General features: G+C 32.3%; 5 protein-coding genes across 5 annotated transcripts; 3 read left to right on the forward strand and 2 right to left on the reverse strand.

Annotated features, from left to right (window-relative positions):
* Positions 1-4773: 4773 nt before the first annotated feature.
* On the forward strand, positions 4774-6864 carry LOC104782135 (peroxidase 21). The gene is made up of 5 exons (XM_010511085.2): positions 4774-5048; positions 5177-5325; positions 5420-5608; positions 5711-5879; positions 6310-6864. Exons 1-5 carry the CDS (start codon positions 4973-4975, stop codon positions 6708-6710), a joined length of 984 nt encoding a protein of 327 aa, XP_010509387.1. The 5' UTR covers positions 4774-4972; the 3' UTR covers positions 6711-6864.
* A 2123-nt stretch (positions 6865-8987) lies between these two features.
* Positions 8988-9991, forward strand: LOC104785803 (DNA-binding protein S1FA2). The gene is made up of 2 exons (XM_010511086.3): positions 8988-9223; positions 9613-9991. Exons 1-2 carry the CDS (start codon positions 9197-9199, stop codon positions 9814-9816), a joined length of 231 nt encoding a protein of 76 aa, XP_010509388.1. The 5' UTR covers positions 8988-9196; the 3' UTR covers positions 9817-9991.
* A 130-nt stretch (positions 9992-10121) lies between these two features.
* On the reverse strand, positions 10122-11990 carry LOC104785804 (cell number regulator 8). Its single transcript, XM_010511087.3, has 3 exons — positions 11330-11990; positions 10921-11123; positions 10122-10603 (listed from the first exon to the last, which is right to left on the reverse strand). Exons 1-3 carry the CDS (start codon positions 11622-11624, stop codon positions 10367-10369), a joined length of 735 nt encoding a protein of 244 aa, XP_010509389.1. The 5' UTR covers positions 11625-11990; the 3' UTR covers positions 10122-10366.
* Positions 11980-13161, reverse strand: LOC104785805 (uncharacterized). Its single transcript, XM_010511089.3, has one exon. The coding sequence runs from the start codon at positions 13159-13161 to the stop codon at positions 12232-12234; it is 930 nt and encodes a 309-aa protein (XP_010509391.1). The 3' UTR covers positions 11980-12231.
* Positions 13162-15684: 2523 nt separating this feature from the next.
* LOC104785806 (beta-1,4-xylosyltransferase IRX9) lies at positions 15685-17573 on the forward strand. The gene is made up of 3 exons (XM_010511090.3): positions 15685-16534; positions 16615-16843; positions 17299-17573. The coding sequence occupies exons 1-3, from the start codon at positions 15837-15839 to the stop codon at positions 17428-17430; spliced, it is 1059 nt and encodes a 352-aa protein (XP_010509392.1). The 5' UTR covers positions 15685-15836; the 3' UTR covers positions 17431-17573.
* Positions 17574-19973: the final 2400 nt, after the last annotated feature.

Here is a 19973-nt window from a genome sequence, read left to right on the forward strand (position 1 = left end):
TATAATTTTATTATAGTCACAAATCAATAAAAATTTATAAACAACTAAAAATACATCAACCATGAACAGTTCATGCACCAAAACGATATGTCTTGTTTCTATCTTACAACTTTTATCGGATAAGATTAGCAAAAATTGGTGTGGTTATTAGATTGATCTTGACGATATAGATAGATAGTGATAGATTTGGCTGAAAGAATGACCGATTTGTTGTGTTAGAGTTCATTTGTACATGTCAAAGCCTGATATAACATCGCATTTTGATTTGCAGAGACTTTCTAGATCTGACATCGAACTATTTGGGTTTATTATGCTATGGGACTTTGAGAACATGTGGTTTGATGATAACACATATATTTTTTTTCGATCATCTTTGGGATAAAATTAACATGGCATTGAAAACCCTAAATCCTAAGTATTTCCTACACATACCCCCTATCAGCTATGGAGTGTTCAAATCCACTAATCTAGCGGTTGTTGATCTTTTGGGTAACAATGGGTTCGATATGAGGAGGTGCCACTACAAAAAAAATGGTTGATTGCATCGCTTAAATAATATCACAAAAGTAAATGATATCCATTTAAATTATTTATTAATAAATGATGTATAATATGTGTTTTAATATCAATTATAATTATTGATATGGTAATCGAATAATTTGACATTGGTTCAATAAAAATGACACAAGTTTTTTTAACTTGCATCATTTCAAAAATATTTAACAAAAATATAAATTTACATCACTTAATATAATGATGTAAATTAAATATGAATTAATAAATGATACAAAATTGATCTCAAAAATAAAATAGTGCCAATTAATACATATATACTCGATTCAGAATTAAAAAATATACATGTAATTTCATAATTTATAGATATCGGTTTTATATAATTGGTGCAAGTCAATTTTAATTTACATGTGTCAAAACTTAAAATATTTTTAAAACAATAAATCAATATACCACAAATTAATAATTATAAACAAAAAATCGTAAACATATATTTTCTGTTTTTTTAAAATTTCTTAATTTTTATTTGTTTTATTAAAAACATATGTTATAAAAACTATTTATTTTTTTTTATCTGAAATTTTATTTCCACAACTCACGATCTTTGTAACTTCTCAAAAAAGATAAATCTTTGTGATTATTTAAAGGTGAAAGTGGTTCCATTAGCAAAAACAAACAAAAAATTTGGCAATGATCAAAACAACAACTTTTGCATAAGTTCTTTTTTGATTATCAACAAGACAACTAATGGTAAAATAAATTATGCATCTACAACACATCTTCAACATATTATCATCACATCTAAGAACATTTGAAGACAAGTGTAATTTTCTTCTCCATATTTTTTTTTATCAATTTTCTTTTATTATCTCATGTTGAATTCTAATTTTGTTCTATATTACTTTTGGTTATATACTAAGAAAATCTCAACATTAAACAACAATGCCATCAAGAAACTGGAAAAGAAAGGCATGGAAGACAAGTAATAAGTGTTTCATATAACACTTAAGGATGAAGAAACACATATAACACTTCAGCAAGAAAAAACCATAGCTTGGTTATGAATTCATAATCTAAGTTCATCTCACTTTTTTTTTCCTTTTGTAAATCGATGATGAATCTATATTAAATGGGTTGTTATTTGTTTTTCTTTTTACTATTTTGTAAATAAAATTTTTAATAAAAGATATTAGTAAAGATTTGAAAAGATTTTTATAGATATTGAAAACTATTTTCTGCATATTAAAAATAATTTCGAAAATATTTGTTCTATAAAATCTGTTATTAATTTTTATATTATTAAAACAAAAAAAATATTTTGTTAGTACCGGTTATCCATAGATGATACCAAAATTTAAAATTATTTACAAAAAACTGACACAAATAATTAAAATCATTTGTTGTAACTGACTTAAATATAGCATCGGTTTGAAATAAACTGATACAAATTATTTGCATCAACAAATGATAAATTATTTTTTAAAGTGATGCAAGTTATTTTCACATCATTTAAATTTGATGCAAATATATAAAATAAATGATTCAAAACAATAGTTTTTTGTAGTGTGCGTACAAAAACCGTCGTATATGTGTCTACAAGTTGTTCGAGTATCATCAGATCCTGCGGAAGGTAAATTTTCTTTCTCTTTGTAGAATGATTTTTTGTCATGTCGTCATGATATCTCTTGTTTTTCTTCTTATGAATTTCATCTTCTTTCTGTTTCAAGATGATCCTTATGAGAGGAAGACAGATGCAGCTGATGTACTTCTGGTGAAAGCAATGCTCCTTCATGCAATCAAATGTCACAGGAAGAGGTGTATCCTTCACAACATCGTATCTCACTCTGACCCTGACTGTATTCTTCCGCGCAACATCCTTATGGCGTCGGGTGACAAAGATAATTAATGCTAATACCTGTCATTAGTCGACTAGAGGATCGTTGAACAGCTATTTAATTATATGATCTTTCAAATTTGATCAGACTTCTCGTAAAATTCATATTTAACCATTGAATAACGATTAACCATTTTTTCTTAAGCGGCACCGAGTTTGAGACCATATCCAACCAGACTCGAGATTAGAACAATATTGTTTTTTTCAAAAAATTATACACTACACAAATGGTTTTTTGTAAGATCAGATCCAAATTTCCAATTCCCAACAAAACATTTCAACTGTTGCTAGATATACTATTAAGAAAGTTGTACTGAGGCACTTGAACTTTATTTGAAAAAATATTTATTAATGTTATACATAATCTTAGGGGGAGGTATTGGTTTAGGATTTAGAAAGAGTTTTAATGACTTTGTGTTTTTAAAAATCTTGCTGATTTTTTAAATCATAGAAAATTAGAAAGTAAAAATGAAGGATTCTATAAGAGATTGTTTAGGAAGTTATTTTAAATCTTGCTGATTTGTGTTTCCTAATCTTGTAAAATATTTCATAAAATCTTTCAAAATCTTTCTATTTGATGAAAGAGTTTTCATGACTTTTGTTATGAAGGAAATGTTATAAAATCCTAAACCAATAACACAAAATTTGAATTCATTAACAATCCATGATTCTTTTGTTTTAATTGAATAACATAAAACTTTTAATGACTTTATAAGACTCTTAATCCAATAACACTAGATTTATCAAGATTTTAGATAACTTTTTACAAATTCACAACCAATAACACCAAATTTTTAAAGAGTTTTAAAAAGTCTTGATTGAATAACAACATATTTTACATAACTTTTAAAATCATTCAAATTCTTTCTAAATCCTAAACCAATAACCCCCCCTTATATAATAAAGTAGGGAGTTTTCCAAAAGATTTTAACTAGAGATTGACACATGTCGCATGAGAGTTTGACACCTGTCCTAAATTAATTAAAATCATTTAGTAATAGACTAATACATGTGTCTTTTTCCTCAAATTTAAATACACTAATATGTAATTTAACTAAATAAATACATATTAAAATAAGAGGTTCAAATGATTCAAATAAGGCATAGCACATGAAACTTGAGAATTTGTATTAAAATTAGTTTGTAGATATTTCATATTTTTATATTTAAAGAGGTTCAAATGATTTAAATAAGGCATAGCACATGAAACTTGAGAATTTGTGTTAAAAATTTATACAAAGATATATGTTTAATAAACTAACAAAATACTAACGTGACAATTATGACATTTGAAAATCTATTTTATTTGTTATAAAAATACATATGTAAAAGTATTTTACTTATGTTTTGTTTATATTTCACATATGTTTTGCTTATTGTTTTGTTAGTTTACTTATTTATTTTTAAAAAATATATGAAAGATATTAATTAAATACATATCAAACAATCAAATCAAATCTGATCATATATATATATATGATTTTATTATAACCACAAATCAATAAAATTTTGTAAACAACTAAAAATACATCATCCACGCATTGCGAATGCGTGGACAACCATCTAGTTTTTAAGAGTTTAAGGTTTTTATTCGATACTTTTGGCATGATGTGTTACAAATTGGGCCATGCACATAAATATTTTAATGAGTAGTCCAATTCTTTCGTTTCATTTTTGAGAAAATTAACTTTAACAACTCCAACAGTACTGAAGACATAAAGTTTCTAAAGTGAGGCTAATGATTCTAAATTTGTAACGATGTCTTAAACGGAAAGTAAGAAGCCTGTAAGTCTGGTTGAATATGTTTAGAATTGTGGTCGTGCACACTTTACCAGTTCAGCAGGTAGCACCGTAGCAGCATCAAAGGCTTATGAGATTTTTTATGTTTAGTAAATTTAATTAATTAACTTAATGATAACCATAATGAAAATAATAGGCCAAATATAGTATAAAGCTATAGACTAGTATGGTGGTTAGTTATTAAGAAAGTTGGACGTTGACGTGTATAGTATTCATAATCATTTGCAAACAATTATATTCTGTAATAATTTTGATTTTAAGAACTCTTTCAAATGTTCATATTAGATCTCTTCGTTTACTTCTCGTGGAACATGGAATTGTTTAAAGATAATGGCTAACTAATGTAGTTTATGAAGAAAAAATAGAACAGAAATGTAACAGAAGAAAGTGAATAGCCAAACTAATAAACTAGTACTACTACTACTACTACTTTTGTACTATTTATTATCGAATAAAATTTTGAAATCGAGTCTCACTGAATTCACGTGTCCAACAACTATTGAGTTCAGACTTCAGATAAATATAGCTAGTGGTTATATATTTGAGTATTAATATGCGTTTAGAATAATGAAGAAAACCCCTGATTATTGAGGAAAAAAAAAATTAATAGCGACTGCAACCACTATGACTAAAAAATATTTAATTATATAATACACGATTAAGAGAGGTTCTCAAACTCTATATAACCCTACATTGGAACACATAGAGACACACACCAATAATTAACTAGTAGAAAAAAGAGTAAGAGAGAATAGAAAGAGAGCAATGGCCAGTGCAAAGCCCTTCTGCCTCCTCGGCTTCTTTTGTCTGTTATTACAGTTATTCTCCTTCTTCCATATCGGTAAATACATTCTTCCCTCATCTAATCACGTTATGCCACCGTTAAAAATTGATCAACATTTATTTTTTATTTTTAGTGATCGCTAGTAAACGCACATATAACATATATAATAATAATAAAACATGTAGGAAATGGGGAGTTGGAGATGAACTATTACAGAGAGAGTTGTCCAAAAGCGGAAGAGATAATAAGACAACAAGTCGAGACGCTTTACTACAAACACGGCAACACAGCCGTATCTTGGCTCCGTAATCTCTTCCATGACTGTGTCGTCAAGGTTAATTAATCAACTCTTTTAGTTTTACATATTCACCATAAGTAATACGAATACATATATTAATGTTCGTGTGTTTTTTTATTTTATTTCGTAGTCGTGTGATGCGTCGCTGCTGCTGGAGACAGCGAGAGGTGTGGAGTCTGAGCAGAAATCGACGAGGAGTTTCGGTATGAGAAACTTTAAGTACGTTAAGATTATCAAAGACGCCGTCGAGAAAGAGTGTCCTTCCACAGTCTCTTGCGCTGACATCGTCGCTCTCTCTGCTAGAGACGGTATTGTCATGGTGCGTTTTAGGCAAATTTTTACATGCATTTTACATTTAATTCTAATAATAAAGCTGGCATATAGTAATTTTTTGTTAATTATTTTCTGGTGATATTAATAGTTGAAAGGGCCAAAGATAGAGATGATTAAGACAGGAAGGAGAGACAGCAGAGGAAGCTACTTGGGAGATGTTGAGACTCTTATCCCTAACCACAATGACTCTCTCTCCTCTGTTCTCTCCACCTTTGACTCCATTGGTATCGATGTTGAAGCCACCGTCGCTCTCTTAGGTATCCTTTTAACGACATATTTCACTATATTTGAACACTTAACTAGGATGGCATTTCCACGGTTTAGTTCAAACGAAAATTTTGAAAAGAGAAGAGTTTAGTTCGATCTAAAAATATATATATTTGATTATTAATCTTTTGGTTGTTTGAGATTAATCACAATTAATCTTTTTCTTATTAATTATAAATTTAGAAAAGTATACAATAATCTTTAATCTGGAAAGTGACTTTAATAGTTAAATTTTGCAAGTTTCCGATCATTGTAAAGAAAATTTATTTTGTTATATAAATTTGGTATTGATTCGGTGTTTGAGATAATGTCTAACGATAGAGACGGAAGTAAAAAGATATATCATAGAATTTTTCTTAGAAATATGAATTCTTAGATAAAATGATATTGTTATTGATCAGTCAATTTATGTTACCGTAGGTGCTCACTCAGTGGGTAGGGTCCATTGCGTTAATCTAGTGCACCGACTATACCCAACGATTGACCCGACTCTCGACCCAAGTTACGCTCTTTACTTGAAAAAACGTTGCCCAACTCCAACACCTGACCCGAACGCCGTCTTGTACTCCCGCAACGATCGTGAGACCCCTATGGTTGTGGACAACATGTATTACAAGAACATCATGGCCCATAAGGGGCTTCTTGTCATCGATGATGAGCTAGCCACCGATCCGAGGACTGCACCGTTTGTAGCCAAGATGGCTGCGGACAACGGTTACTTCCACGAGCAGTTCTCACGTGGCGTCAGGCTCTTGTCCGAGACCAACCCGCTTACCGGAGACCAAGGGGAGATCAGGAAGGATTGTCGTTATGTGAACTAGTATTGGTTATAAATGCATGTGAAAGACAATAATCATATGAATGTATGTATTTAAATGTTTTGGATTCAATAAGAAGAAGAAACACCAAAACCGTTGTGGATTGAGATATGTTTGTATCGTCTTAAGGTTCCGATGGTATTTTAATATTTTGTCATTTGTTGGTGTATTCCGTGAGTGATTTTGCAACTACCGATTCGGACTTATTCGAATTTTAGTTCTAAGTTATATAAATAGTAGTACCAACCCATATGTAAATTAATTAAGCAGAACGGTTAGATTTTAAATTCTCTAAAACCAGACATTTGAAATCATCCAAACCTATCTTAATACATATATTTAAAATTTCGAACTTTTTTTTGTTATCTACAGTGTCGAGCTATTTGAAGTTTATACCTATCAACAATAACAAGATATATATCAATTTCGGGGAATTTAATTAGCTAGTGTCATCAACTTGCTGGCTCCAAGCCAAATCATGATCGTGTTTGTTTAGTTGTGAGATGCCAAACGAGTTGGGTACTTCTCCATGTGTCTCCGTTGAATCTTTTTACAATCATTTTCATTATGATAAGAGCTTTGAAAAATTTGTTTCTTTTTAATTATCGACGAATTATTTGGTCAGTCTCATTTGGGGTCTAATTAATAGACCTAATTTTTGTATAAGAAAATGGAAAATATTAACAGATAAGATAATATATCAAGATATAGATCTTGATCTCTATTGTTCTTTCACAAAAAAAAATTATAAACTCATCTACATTCAATACCAATTTATTGAAGTCAAATCACATGCGAATTAAATTCATGGAGTCAAACTATCACTAGTTTAATCAAATTATTATTACAAATGATCTAACTATAAGAAATTTTAGGTTAGGAGTATTTTGAAGCAACCAAACAAGTATATATATATATATATATATATATATATATATATATATATATCCGGTCCGAATCACATGGAATGAACATATCTTACACACTATAAGCCGAGAGAATTTTGTTTCTTACAATTCCTATTTTTGTTTTTGTTAATTATTTGTTTTTCAATATTGATTTAATATCTGATGTTCTAAAAATATGATTGTCAATTTTAGTTGTTACTATTTAACAGTGTTCTTTGAAAATACAAATAAATCAATTACTTTAAAAATTATTGCCAAGGTTTATTTAATCTAGTATGTGATTTATTTAAAGTACAACTAAATCTACTAATCTACAAATAAAAAGATATTATTTAATCTAGTCTGTGATTTATTTAAAGTACAACTAAATCTACTAATCTACAAATAAAAAGAAATTATGTAAACAATTGAATTTAAGGAATAATTTCAGCTAAATAACAAAAATAGCTAAATAAATAATAAAACCATGGCCATGACAACTTAGGTTTGTGAAATTAAACGTAAACTTAATCAAGTACTTATTTACCAAATTTAGATTTAAAAAGAATAATCAAAATCAAATGCAAATGGTATCAAATTATATGGTGATTATTGGTTTAGTTAAGGAACAATATAGTTACAATAGTTTGAATAATGCCAAGTATTAGGAGCAGTTGATTACACAAAACCATGAATAATGCATAGTGCATTGCAACTTGCGTTCTCAACGTATCTATATAAGGAAAGATGTAAAAACCAATTAACCGCTAAAATTGGTGATTTTAGGATTTGTAATCTACCTGGTACACAAGATAGGTTAAACTTTGTACATAAAAGATGATTATAAGATAGCTTGTTGGAGAGCTCCTAAGTAGTTTAAGAGATAAACCAAAGGAAAAATAACTGACATGTTCAACTTTGGATCGTTCCTCTGTTTCATTCTTACTGGTAAAAATCACTAGAAAAATAATTAATCGATAAGCTTTCATAAATTTTTAAAAAATTTACTAATACAGATCATTTTCTGTTGAATCTTGCTCCAAAGAACAAATTAAGCATTCACTACATAATTTTTTTCGTAAAAATTATTTGAAAGTTTTTAATCTGTATACAGTTTGACTGATTTAACCATATAAAATATAATAGAGAATATACTACATTTGTTAAACAAGAATTCTTTTTTTATGGACAGATCATACACGGTTTTATAAAAGGATTCCACCTTAAAAACAAGTCCTCCTTTGTTGAATTGATATGGTTTTGTATAATATTTGTAATAAGAATTCAAACTTCGTACTTTTTATTAATAACTCTTTTGAATTGACTGTTTTTTAGTAATTTTTTTTGTCGGTTAGCTATATCCATTACAATTGTGGCCTGATTGTTATTTATTGGGCCTCTCTATTTACTTTACTTGGATGCAAATGAATTAATACTATATTTTATTATATTTGTCTGTTTCTGTGTACATGTTTTTTTTTTTTGTTTTTTTTTTGTCTTATGTCTGAATCTCTTCTTGTCGGAAACACAGATCTCAGTTTCTTATAGAATCTCCGACTCGTTTCTTTGCCACATCGGGTCTCGTAGATTCGGATCGTAGGTATGAGTAGTCAAGGTTCCGCCGGAAAGGTACGTCTCCATTTTTTTTTTTTTTTGTAATTTCAGTGAAATCGAGCTGTGTGTGTGTTTATGATCCATAATTGGTTTAGATCTAATTTATATTGATTATCTGAATTTCGCTGTTAGCTTGTTGTATTGTCTTGATCATGTTGATCCTTGTTTATTTTGAAACATGATCTGGAATTCTACAGAGAATTTCAATTGTGTACTACTCATGGATTAGTGTCAAAAGTGTTAAGCTTTCACAATGCCCAAATTCTCCGTGATAGATTTCACAACTTGTACATGATTATGCTAATGTGTATCAAAAAATCAAAAGCTTTTGCCCTTGGAATTACTAATAGTGTTTGTTTCGTTTGCATGCTACCATAAATCTCACTTTTGGTATGTATTGACAGGCGGCTGTTGAAGCCAAAGGGTTGAATCCGGGATTGATAGTGTTGCTTGTTGTTGGAGGTTTGCTTGTGACATTGCTGATAGCCAATTACGTGATGTACATGTATGCTCAGAAGAATCTACCCCCAAAGAAGAAGAAGCCCGTCTCCAAAAAGAAGCTCAAGCGCGAGAAGCTCAAGCAGGGAGTTCCCGTGCCCGGTGAATAGATTTCCAACTTCTTACTTCTTCGACTGTGTCAGTACCAGATTACTTTTCTTTTTTTGTATTGAAAAAAAATGTCAATGAAACTTTTATATGGGACCGTACAAACGACCTCTGTTTTGCTTTCGTTAGACTTCAAGATTTAAATCTCAGCTTTTTTTTTGGTTTGCCCTTCACAAATTTGGTAGAAGTTGTCATTAGAGTCTCTCATGATCACTTTAACATTATTTGTCCATATATTGTTGGCTTTGTTGATCCAATTGCTTACGTCAAACCAATCCAGTTTTCGTTATTTATAGGTTCTGCGAACTGTGAAACAATTGAACATTTCAGACCATATCAAAACAAGTTCGTAACAATAAAGATATACATACGTTCGTTTTCAAGAGAAAAGATAAGACACACGACAGGTTACATCCAGATTAGGTTTTATTCAACAACAAAAAAGTAAGCAAAAGAGACATCATGGTTCGTGTTCCACACAAGACACTTGTTTCACCAACGTGTACACAACAATACAAGTGCTACTTAGACCACTCGACTCGAAAGCAAGCTTCATTTACGAGCCATGGTTTGCTCTCTTGGTGGCATCACAACCACGGTGGACTGAGCATTGAAACCTGGGTGAAGAACCTTCCTGCGTAGCTCACGTCCTTCTTGGCAAAGGGCACATGTATGGCAAAGGACATGCGTCACAAAGTCACAAGTCGTCTCCAAGTGTTCCCTTTGCATCTCATCCTCTATGCAGCTACCGCAGCAGCCACACGACCTGTTCATTGCCTCAAAACTTCCCTGTTTTTACCCAAACCAAAATGAAAGATAAGGTCAGAAGATGATGGAATTTGCCCTTACAAAGTGGCAAAATATAGAACGAAAACGGCAATAAGGTTGTGAAACGAGACTATTGTAAAATGGAGATCTACGAGACCAAGCCAGCCCTTCTATGGGTGCTAAATACTAGGGAATTGGTGGAAGTGGCAAACTACAATCTCTTGGGGCTATGTCCCCCACTCATCATCATGAGATAAAGACAGAGAGGTGATCAATTTCATCTTTAATTATCCCAAGTTCACTTGTCTATTTCAAATGAAGGAAACATAAACCATTACCTCAAGGTTAAACTTTCGGCGAATAGCAGAACGGCTAGAATAAGAGAACCATGGAGCAAGACAGTTCCAACCAAACAAAGAATTACCAACAAAGTACAATCCCAAATAAGTCAAGCAGTGGTTTGAAAATGTTCCCGGAGCAGAACCAAGCCTCTCTGCATTAGTTCCATACAACACACATGGAGCCACACTTCCAAGAAGACCTACAAAAACCAATAACCTCATTACTAAAAAGTTCCATCAAACACATAACAAACCCCAATTAAATATCTCATCTTTACCCATTTATCTCTTAACTCAATCAGATCTAAAGATTAAATTTTTCAATCAGAAATCAATTCAATCTAAACCAAATTAACATACCCATTACCCCAAAATTTCAAAAACCAAATCATTCAAAATTACTCACAAACTTCGAGATCGCTGCTGCAAAACTCATCATTACGACCAAGACAGGTGAAAAGACCAGAATTCCACTGGTTTCTCCTAATAGGCTCGCCAATCACGCTACCATGACTCACAGGCAACCCATCCGCCGTCCAACCGTATTCCTCCGTCGCCGCAGGAGGAGGCACAACAACCGACGCCGCCTTAACCTTAACATCATCATCCCCTTTCGAGCAGATCTTGCTGTCGTTCTCGTTCCCTTGCAAGAGAGGACTCGATTCCTCTCTTTGAGCTTCACGGTTATCTTCTCCCGCCATATTGTGATAAGAAATTATTTAACGCAAAGGTCAAATTCTGGAACAAAAACGATCTCTTTTGATTGATCTTAAGGAGGAAGCAAAAAAGGTTCGAGACGAAAGAAGAAAGAGAGAGACTTTAACCAATTTAATGAGCGTCTCGTACGCGTTTAGATAATTAACTAATAGAGATAGTCAAAAAGACACCTTCATCCCCATTTCCTTAAAATAATTATTTTACTTCATTAATATCTGGGCCTCATAAAGGCCCATAAATATTTATTCTTGTAAAGCCCATTACTCATCAATTTATGAGTAGACTTTTTTTGTTTTTTTAATGAATCTCGGAAAAATATCTGTCTGAAGAGATCTAGGATTCTATAAACACGAATCTATTATTAAGTGTACGAACGAAACTGGTTCCCTTTGTTTAATTATTACAATTGAAAAATATTATTACATGGTCAGGGAACCATAAAGATTCTCTAGGGTGAATAAAACTTTTAAAGCTCTATATCAATTTCAGTGAAACTTCCCAAAGTAAATCCAACAATACTGTAGTAATTTCATTACTGTATAAAATTTCTCGTAAAAATACAAAGAAATAAATATAATAATAGTAAACCGATTACGTAAATCCAAACCTTCGGTTCTGTCGATAACTCATCTCGGGAACGAGTTTCTCTCCGATTCTAGCTGGCTCCGAGTTACTGCGCGTGAGGATCACACAGTGTATTCGTTTTGGTAGTTCATCACTCGCAGCTGATTCTCTTCTTGAACCATCCAATCTCTCATCTGTTGTTGTTTCTGTAACGCTCGTAGTCGTTGAGTCTCCTGATGAAACCAATACTAATACATTTCCCGGCGATGCGTGTCGTCTGAAAGGGTCTTCTTTTACTTCACTGCTCTGTTCTTCTTGATCTTCAAAGAAGCTAGTTTTATTAGCCAATGAAGGAGATCTATATGGTGCAGATCTGCATCGAGTTAGTAAAAATGCGTTTCTTGGTGGTGTAGCTGTTAAAGATTTGCATGAACTTGCTTCTTCTTCTTCGTTTTCTTTTGTACGAGTCTCCTCTGTTTCTTCTGGCTCCACCGTGGAGCGGCCAAAGATAGGTTCACTTCGCGACGAACTTGATCTCTTTTCTGATTTTCTCGAGAAACTTACATTAGAAAACGATTTCCATTTGCGCCACACGGGACTAAAGCAAGTAGGTTTGATTATTCCGGTGAAAGGATGACAAGAAAAAGCGTTCTTGACCCACCCGCACCGACGGCTTTGACCTGTTGCACTGCCTCCGACGACGACCCGATTAGTTCCGGGTTTGGTTTTCTTTGACCGGTTTATCCTAACTTGACCCATGCAAGTGACTTTAGGTGAAGTCGGTTCTTGTGTCTCAGTCGTCGCCGCCGCGTTCTTCCGCCGGAAAAAGATTGGTCTTCTTGAACGAGAACGGCTTCTGCTTCTGCTTCTGCTTTTGGTCCGCAAGAACCGCATCAGTAGAGGCGGGTTTTCGGTTCGACCCGGACTTGAAACGGGTCTTGATGAAGAAAACCTCATCTTTTTTTTCAGTAGTGAAGATTTTTGAAGCTCTCACTCTTATTTTGGTGATTCTGGTCCCTCTCCCTATATGATTCAGATCGAAGACTGTGTTTTTATTATTATTTTATGTTTTGTTAATTGTTCACACGTTGGGTTCAGAAAATTTGACGGCTGAGATCTTTTCTATAAGAGGAAATCGGCGGTTCTGCTTGGCTGAATCCTTTTTTACAAAGAAGTTTTATATTTGTACTTTTTGTCTCTTGCTGGATTCTCTTTTCGGGACATCTTGCTTTTTATGTTTGAAGCTATATAGTTAATAGATCTAGAACTTTTAAGTATAATAAAGAGAACTTGAGTCAAAAGAAGAAAAAGTAATAAAGAGTGCTAATAGTACTACAGTGGTATATTCCATAATGAATCTATCAAATACATGGTGATTTTATAGACTGATAGACTGATAAACAAATATGCCAAGAAATGATTGTCAAAAAAAAAAAAAAAACAAATATGCCAAGAAACTTGAGATTTGTATGTATATTTTTTTTCTAAACTACTATATCAGCTTAACTTGCTTCAGTCTGACGTTTAAACAAATCTACCCATCACTTGGACGCCCAAAAGGTATGTGGACTAGCAAATGAAAATATCAGTTTAAAAATCTAAATTGCTTCCACTAAAATCTGAGCTTCACCTTCGTATGTGATACGGCAATAACTTTGGCACCAACTAATTTGCATATACATATATCACATGTTGTTATCTCTTTATCAGTTCTTTTCATTTGGAAAAACAACAAATTCTTCGCTATAAATGTTTTTGGTCTCTAACTAGCTAGTGCTTCTCTAATTGTCAAGTATCTTGGCATTGTGCTAATTACTTTAAAACTAAAAGACTACCAAGCTTAAATCTCCTTATGGATGTCTTTGCTCTGTCTGCTTACAACTTGTTTACTCAGTTATCTATAACATGTAAATTTTTTGGTTGTTTTCTTTTTCCATTTTTTAGTTATTGTTTCATTACATTGGAAAGCTGTGTAATGTCTTTATATGGTATGGATCTTAGGAGCGAGGCAAGATCCATGTTCTTTGATCTTATAATCATATGATATGTTAGATACACCTTAAGAGATTCCTAGGGTATTGCTAATTGTCAAATAATATTTCGTTTGAAATGAACAATAAGCATCATCATCTCAATGAAATTTAAAACATGATAAGAACTAAGAAGTCCTTTATTTCTCTTTGAGTTTAAGCTTTTGTTGAAGTGAAGCCATAAACTCTCCCGAACCCAGGCTTTTGCTAGCAATACTATCATAATGAATATAAAATATAAATAACATGCGCTAATACATTTACAAGTGATTTAAAATTGGAAACCATCACCTTTTAACAATGCAGTAGTGGATAGATTACATGTTTGATAGTATACACAAAAATCAAACAATTAAATTAAACTGCATATAAGAAAAGCATATGGCTCTAGGTTAAAACTTATAAGTGAAGCGACTATATGAGATATTTGAAATACAAATGGACTTTCAAACTGAGTTAGAGACCTTGCTCATCAATCAAGAAAGCCAATATATATATGCCCATGAACATGAATCATATAGAATACAGCAATGTGATCCATTGCCAGGTTTTAAACCAAAGTAGGTTGAAAACTTCAGTTTCAAAGCTTTTAACAAGTTTCTATATATCCACAGAAATCTTTGTAAGTTAAAGAATTTGTTCTCGATTTAAGATCTTTTGACAAAACCTCCTTTTCGTTAGGAGAGTGTACTAAATTCCATATGTTTATTCAGAATGGGGTCTCCATAAATTTATTCAGAGCTTCTGTCTACATTTAATTAGTAGAATTAATAGGTCATTAATTTATCTATAGTTCTATTCTACGTCTAACAAAGACTAGCTAACATCAATTTTTATCTTTACTTTTAGGACCAAAAATGTTACTAAGTTGTATGACCTTGCATAGTTTCTTAATTTATTTTTTCCCATCACTTTCTCGGTTTCACCATTCAAGACTATTGTCCCCGTTAGGTACTCTCAATCAAGGGTTAAGAAAATAGGTAGATCAGATAGTTTAAAAAAAAAAAAAATCATCGAGTAAAATAATATTTGCAAATCAATGAATCTACTACATGTAGAACAATGTGTTACCGAATAAAATGACGTGATATCATATATATAAAATAACATATCTTAATTGTGATAACTCGTACAAAACCGTTAACAATGTGAAACCTGATAAAAGATTAAAGTAAGTTACTTAGTTAATGAAATCATCAAAGGTTATATATAGTACTTATTATTAGCAATCTACTCTACTACTATATACATCCACCGCCAAAATGGCAAACAATCCATGGGATTAAGATTCATTAGTAAGCAACGATCGATTATTATAATATATATTTGATATTAGCAATGATTTTGATTAATTTCTGAAATATGTTTCAGTTAATGTGTTCCAATCCCAACAACTGGTTGTTGCAAAAGACAACCAAAACAAGCAATCATCAAACATCAAAATACTCTTACCGTAGCTCACCGGTTTCAATCACACACCAAAACTACACAATTCTCATAAAAGTTCTTAATTATATATCACTAACTTGACATATTGTTTTCCCCAAAAACAAGAAAGGAACTCATTCAAGAAACCATCTTCCTTTAAACAAAATTTTTATTATGGGATCTCTAGAGAGATCAAAGAAGAAAGCTCAAGTATGGAAGAAAGCTGTGATCCATTTCTCTCTTTGTTTTGTGATGGGTTTCTTCACTGGCTTTGCTCCTGCCGGTAAGGCCTCATTTTTCTCTAATTCCGAAACCACACCCTATACTTCTACAAAATCTCAGAATCCACCCCAACCTTTTGAAAACTCTACCTACACACGCCATTCCCTCCTCAATACAACCTTGATCAATTCCCAAGTCCAAGCCCCGGCTCCTGCAGAATCGCGAGAAGCCGAAGCAGAAACCAGATCTCTCTCCGAGACTACAAAAGATGAGAGCCAAGTTAAAGTGACACCAAGAGGACTAGTGATTGTTGTAACTCCGATAATGACAAAAGAACGCTACAAAAACGTTCTTCTTAGGAGAATGGCCAACACCTTGAGACTAGTCCCACCTCCGTTATTGTGGATAGTTGTGGAGAAACACTCGGACTCCGACGAAAAATCTTCCTCTACAATGTTAAGAAAGACTGGTATCATGTATAGACGTATAGTCTTTAAAGAGAATTTCACTAGCATGGAATCAGAGCTTGATCATCAGAGGAATCTAGCTTTGAGACACATCGAGCATCACAAATTAAGCGGGATAGTTCATTTCGCGGGACTAAACAACATATATGATCTTGACTTTTTCGACAAGATAAGAGAGATTGAGTACGTAAAAACTAAACGACATTTTCTTTAACCATTAAATTATAAAGAGATTTTTTTAAAAATGTTTTCTTGTTTTGTAGGGTATTCGGTACTTGGCCAATGGCGTTACTATCGGCTAATAGGAAACGAGTTGTAGTAGAAGGGCCAGTTTGTGAATCTTCACAAGTATTGGGGTGGCATTTGAGGAAAATTAATAACGAGACGGAGACAAAGCCTCCGATTCATATATCAAGCTTTGCTTTCAATAGTTCCATACTTTGGGACCCTGAGAGATGGGGTCGTCCTTCTTCTGTTGAAGGCACCAAACAGGTAATTTGAGCTTCAACCCCAAGTTTAATATCTATTCAAACTTTTTGCTTGTGATGAATGTGTAAAAACTGAGGTTGAAGATAGACGTAAATGTGGAAGTGGAATGGGTTGGTAAGTGTTGTTCGGTCTTAAAGTATTCTATAACCAATTGATTCGGTTAATCATTGAAATAGGCTTATTAAACACATTACACATAGCATTTGTCTTTAGCAGAAACATCCCATGTCCATTTAACAGAAGGGTTGTTACGTCTTTCTGTCTTCCATCCACAGTGAATAGCTACTAAAACCTACGAAGTACAAGCTACCCCTTATTTGTGATCGTTACCGAGAAAGTTTTGTCTATAAAGACATAGCATTTCATAGCCTGTATATAAACATTGTATTTCACATTTATTTTCATTTGAAGTAACATTTTTTATACTGTATATTGTGTTTTTTTTATATTTTGCATAGGATTCGATAAAATATGTGAAGCAAGTAGTTTTGGAGGACGATACAAAGTTGAAAGGGCTTCCGGCACAAGACTGTTCCAAGATTATGCTTTGGCGTCTCAATTTTCCCACAAGAACACGTTTAAGCACCTGATTTGCTTTATTTTTTGTTCTCTAATCCAAATTAGACCTTTTCCTTTTCTTTTTCGGATTTATACATCACAGAAAAAGAAACACTTATAGAGGGAACCACAAAAAAAATGGATTTGGATCTGTCATGAAACAGAGCTTGAAGAATTTTCGTCTGTCTATAGTAATAGTTAAAGCTAGAACTTACAAAGAATTGAGAACACAAAAGGAATTCAGAATCTACTACACAATGGGAAGATAAGCAAATCCTAATTCATGTATTCCAAAGGCTCTTAAACGAAAAAAATTCAGAGACAAAATAATGTTAATAAGTTTGGTATACTTTCCTTAGCCAAATTTCTGAAACCGTGTGTTTGTTTAAATTGTTTTAGTTTGTTAGTCTGAACAATTGCTAATCACATGCAATTGATAAGGATAATCTTATATAATCATGAATATGAATCTTCCAAGCGAAGCAACAAGTACATTAGTCTAATCTTAATAAGACACATGCATGCACTAGTGTTTGGTCATGAAGATCCTGACGAGTTCATAGGGCGACCATTCGTGGATCGGTGTCCATATATTTTTCAAGTATTGGAGTGCTAAAATGATTTGGATGGGATCCTGATCCTAAAAGAACTCGAAGAACAACTTCTTATTATATGACCCCTTTTTTATGATTTTGTTGGATTTGTGTAAGTACTGTAAAAATTATTTTAGTAAGGTATCAATTTGGTATCCATTACATGTAACATAATCAGGTAACATTTTTACATCCACTATCAAAAAGTTTTAGTTACGAGTACTGAAACATATTTTCATGTATTCAATTTAAGGGTAATATATTTAGACAAGTCTTCTTTTTGATAACCGGATGATCCTACCAAAAAAAAAAAATTGAATTAGGGCATTGTAAGGTTAAGAAGTTTGTATATTTCATGCAGTGGTAACAAGATGGATGTTCAACAACTAAATTGAACACCATTTACCACTAGATCATCCATACATGATACATGTTCCTATATTTTAGTCTAGCCATGTTACGAAATTACATGTTTTCTAAAATATTGTTTGTGTTAAGACTTACGACTAACGCCAGACAGATCACAAAATAATAGTCGTTTATATTAACCAAGATACAAACACATTTTTCAAAACAGCCATCTAAAGTGTAGATTTTTAAATGCCAAAAGTACATTTAAATAAAATAAATTTATTATATGCAATTAACATAACTAGTATATATAGTTTTTGTAACTAAGTAGCATCTACTAGCCGATATAGTTTGAAACGACCTGTCAAGGTCAATAGCGTCAGATTAGCTTGTGCACATGGAATAATAGTCCCGATAAAACTCTTTGATTAAATGTAGTGCAAGGGACATGGACCGACCAAAATTTTGGGATATCAATGTCCATAAATCTAATTACATAATCCGACCATATAGTATATGTATTAAATAATAAATATGCAGGTTGCATTTAACTCCCGGTAACCTATTGCGGTGGCAACTGGGAATTCCTAGGATCCCCGAAAACAGAAAAACAATAATGGCCACACAAAGTCACAAACTCTATTATTAACTATGAGTATAATTCAAAAACAAAAGAACCAAAACATACTCGATGAACCTTTTAGGTATTTTTTTTTTTTACATCTAACCTCATTTTTTAGCTAATACTATATACATAGGAGTCCACTTTTTGTTTTTTCAACGGCAGTTATATGTGGTTGTTAGCTGGTCAGTGGTAGTATAGTCTATTTTGACTTAGTAGTTTGACATTAGGAGGTCGACTCAGCTTTTTCAATCGTGAGATAAAATGGTTTTCGAAGAGTGGACTTGAATTAGTAGTGACTTACTCGAATACTTCGGCATCATATATAGTTTCAATTGGTGCAGTTCTAAGGTTGATGTCAATAGCTGATCTTTACTGATGATACTTGTTTACCACCTAAAAAAGAGCTTTCAAAATCACCATTTCGAATACCATTACTCACCTAATCAAGTTTGTAGAATAATCTTTCACTTATTCGTGTGTGTTTGAGATGGTTTTCTACTTTTTTACTTTCTACCAATCCTGCGTGATGACTAGGTCTATATTATGCGTTACTTACTCTACTTTAATTCCAATAGTAAACTCAAAATGATGTCTCTGTCTAATAACAAAAAAAATCAGAGAAGATACATATAAGTATTTTCAGGAAACTCTAGCTATATAATATACATATATGATGAGAAAAAGCAATTCAAAGAAACTCTTGTTTAATTATAGAGAAAGAAACTGTACTGAGGGTTAAAAAAGGTGGAGTATGGGAATTAAAATATACTCCCTCCGTTTCAAAATATATGATGTTTTAACTAAAACACGCAGATTAAGAAATCTTTACTTTTAACAAATTCAACCAATCAAAAACAATACTGCATAATATAAAATACTAAACTAATCTAAAAGTTGCATAGAAACTTGAAAACATCTTATATTATGAAACAAAAAATTTCTTTAAAACATCTTATATTTTGAAATGGAGGGAGTATAAAGTACTGTTTTAAGTATACAGATAAAT

The sequence above is a fragment of the Camelina sativa genome, chromosome 5 (assembly GCF_030686135.1).
Source record: "Camelina sativa cultivar CO46 ecotype springtype chromosome 5, ASM3068613v1".
Classification (NCBI taxonomy): Eukaryota; Viridiplantae; Streptophyta; class Magnoliopsida; order Brassicales; family Brassicaceae; genus Camelina; species Camelina sativa.

Coding starts and splice junctions, on each gene's coding strand:
- LOC104785805 (XM_010511089.3), bottom strand. CDS start 13,161: ATGAGGTTTTCTTCATCAAGACCCGTTTCAAGTCCGGGTCGAACCGAA.
- LOC104785804 (XM_010511087.3), bottom strand. CDS start 11,624: ATGGCGGGAGAAGATAACCGTGAAGCTCAAAGAGAGGAATCGAGTCCT. Junction 11,124..11,329: donor CAGCAGCGATCTCGAAGTTT/GTGAGTAATTTT, acceptor TGGTTTTTGTAG/GTCTTCTTGGAAGTGTGGCT. Junction 10,604..10,920: donor GCCGAAAGTTTAACCTTGAG/GTAATGGTTTAT, acceptor GGGTAAAAACAG/GGAAGTTTTGAGGCAATGAA.
- LOC104785806 (XM_010511090.3), top strand. CDS start 15,837: ATGGGATCTCTAGAGAGATCAAAGAAGAAAGCTCAAGTATGGAAGAAA. Junction 16,535..16,614: donor GACAAGATAAGAGAGATTGA/GTACGTAAAAAC, acceptor CTTGTTTTGTAG/GGTATTCGGTACTTGGCCAA. Junction 16,844..17,298: donor CTGTTGAAGGCACCAAACAG/GTAATTTGAGCT, acceptor TATTTTGCATAG/GATTCGATAAAATATGTGAA.
- LOC104785803 (XM_010511086.3), top strand. CDS start 9,197: ATGAGTAGTCAAGGTTCCGCCGGAAAG. Junction 9,224..9,612: donor GTCAAGGTTCCGCCGGAAAG/GTACGTCTCCAT, acceptor ATGTATTGACAG/GCGGCTGTTGAAGCCAAAGG.
- LOC104782135 (XM_010511085.2), top strand. CDS start 4,973: ATGGCCAGTGCAAAGCCCTTCTGCCTCCTCGGCTTCTTTTGTCTGTTA. Junction 5,049..5,176: donor ATTCTCCTTCTTCCATATCG/GTAAATACATTC, acceptor TAAAACATGTAG/GAAATGGGGAGTTGGAGATG. Junction 5,609..5,710: donor CTAGAGACGGTATTGTCATG/GTGCGTTTTAGG, acceptor TGATATTAATAG/TTGAAAGGGCCAAAGATAGA.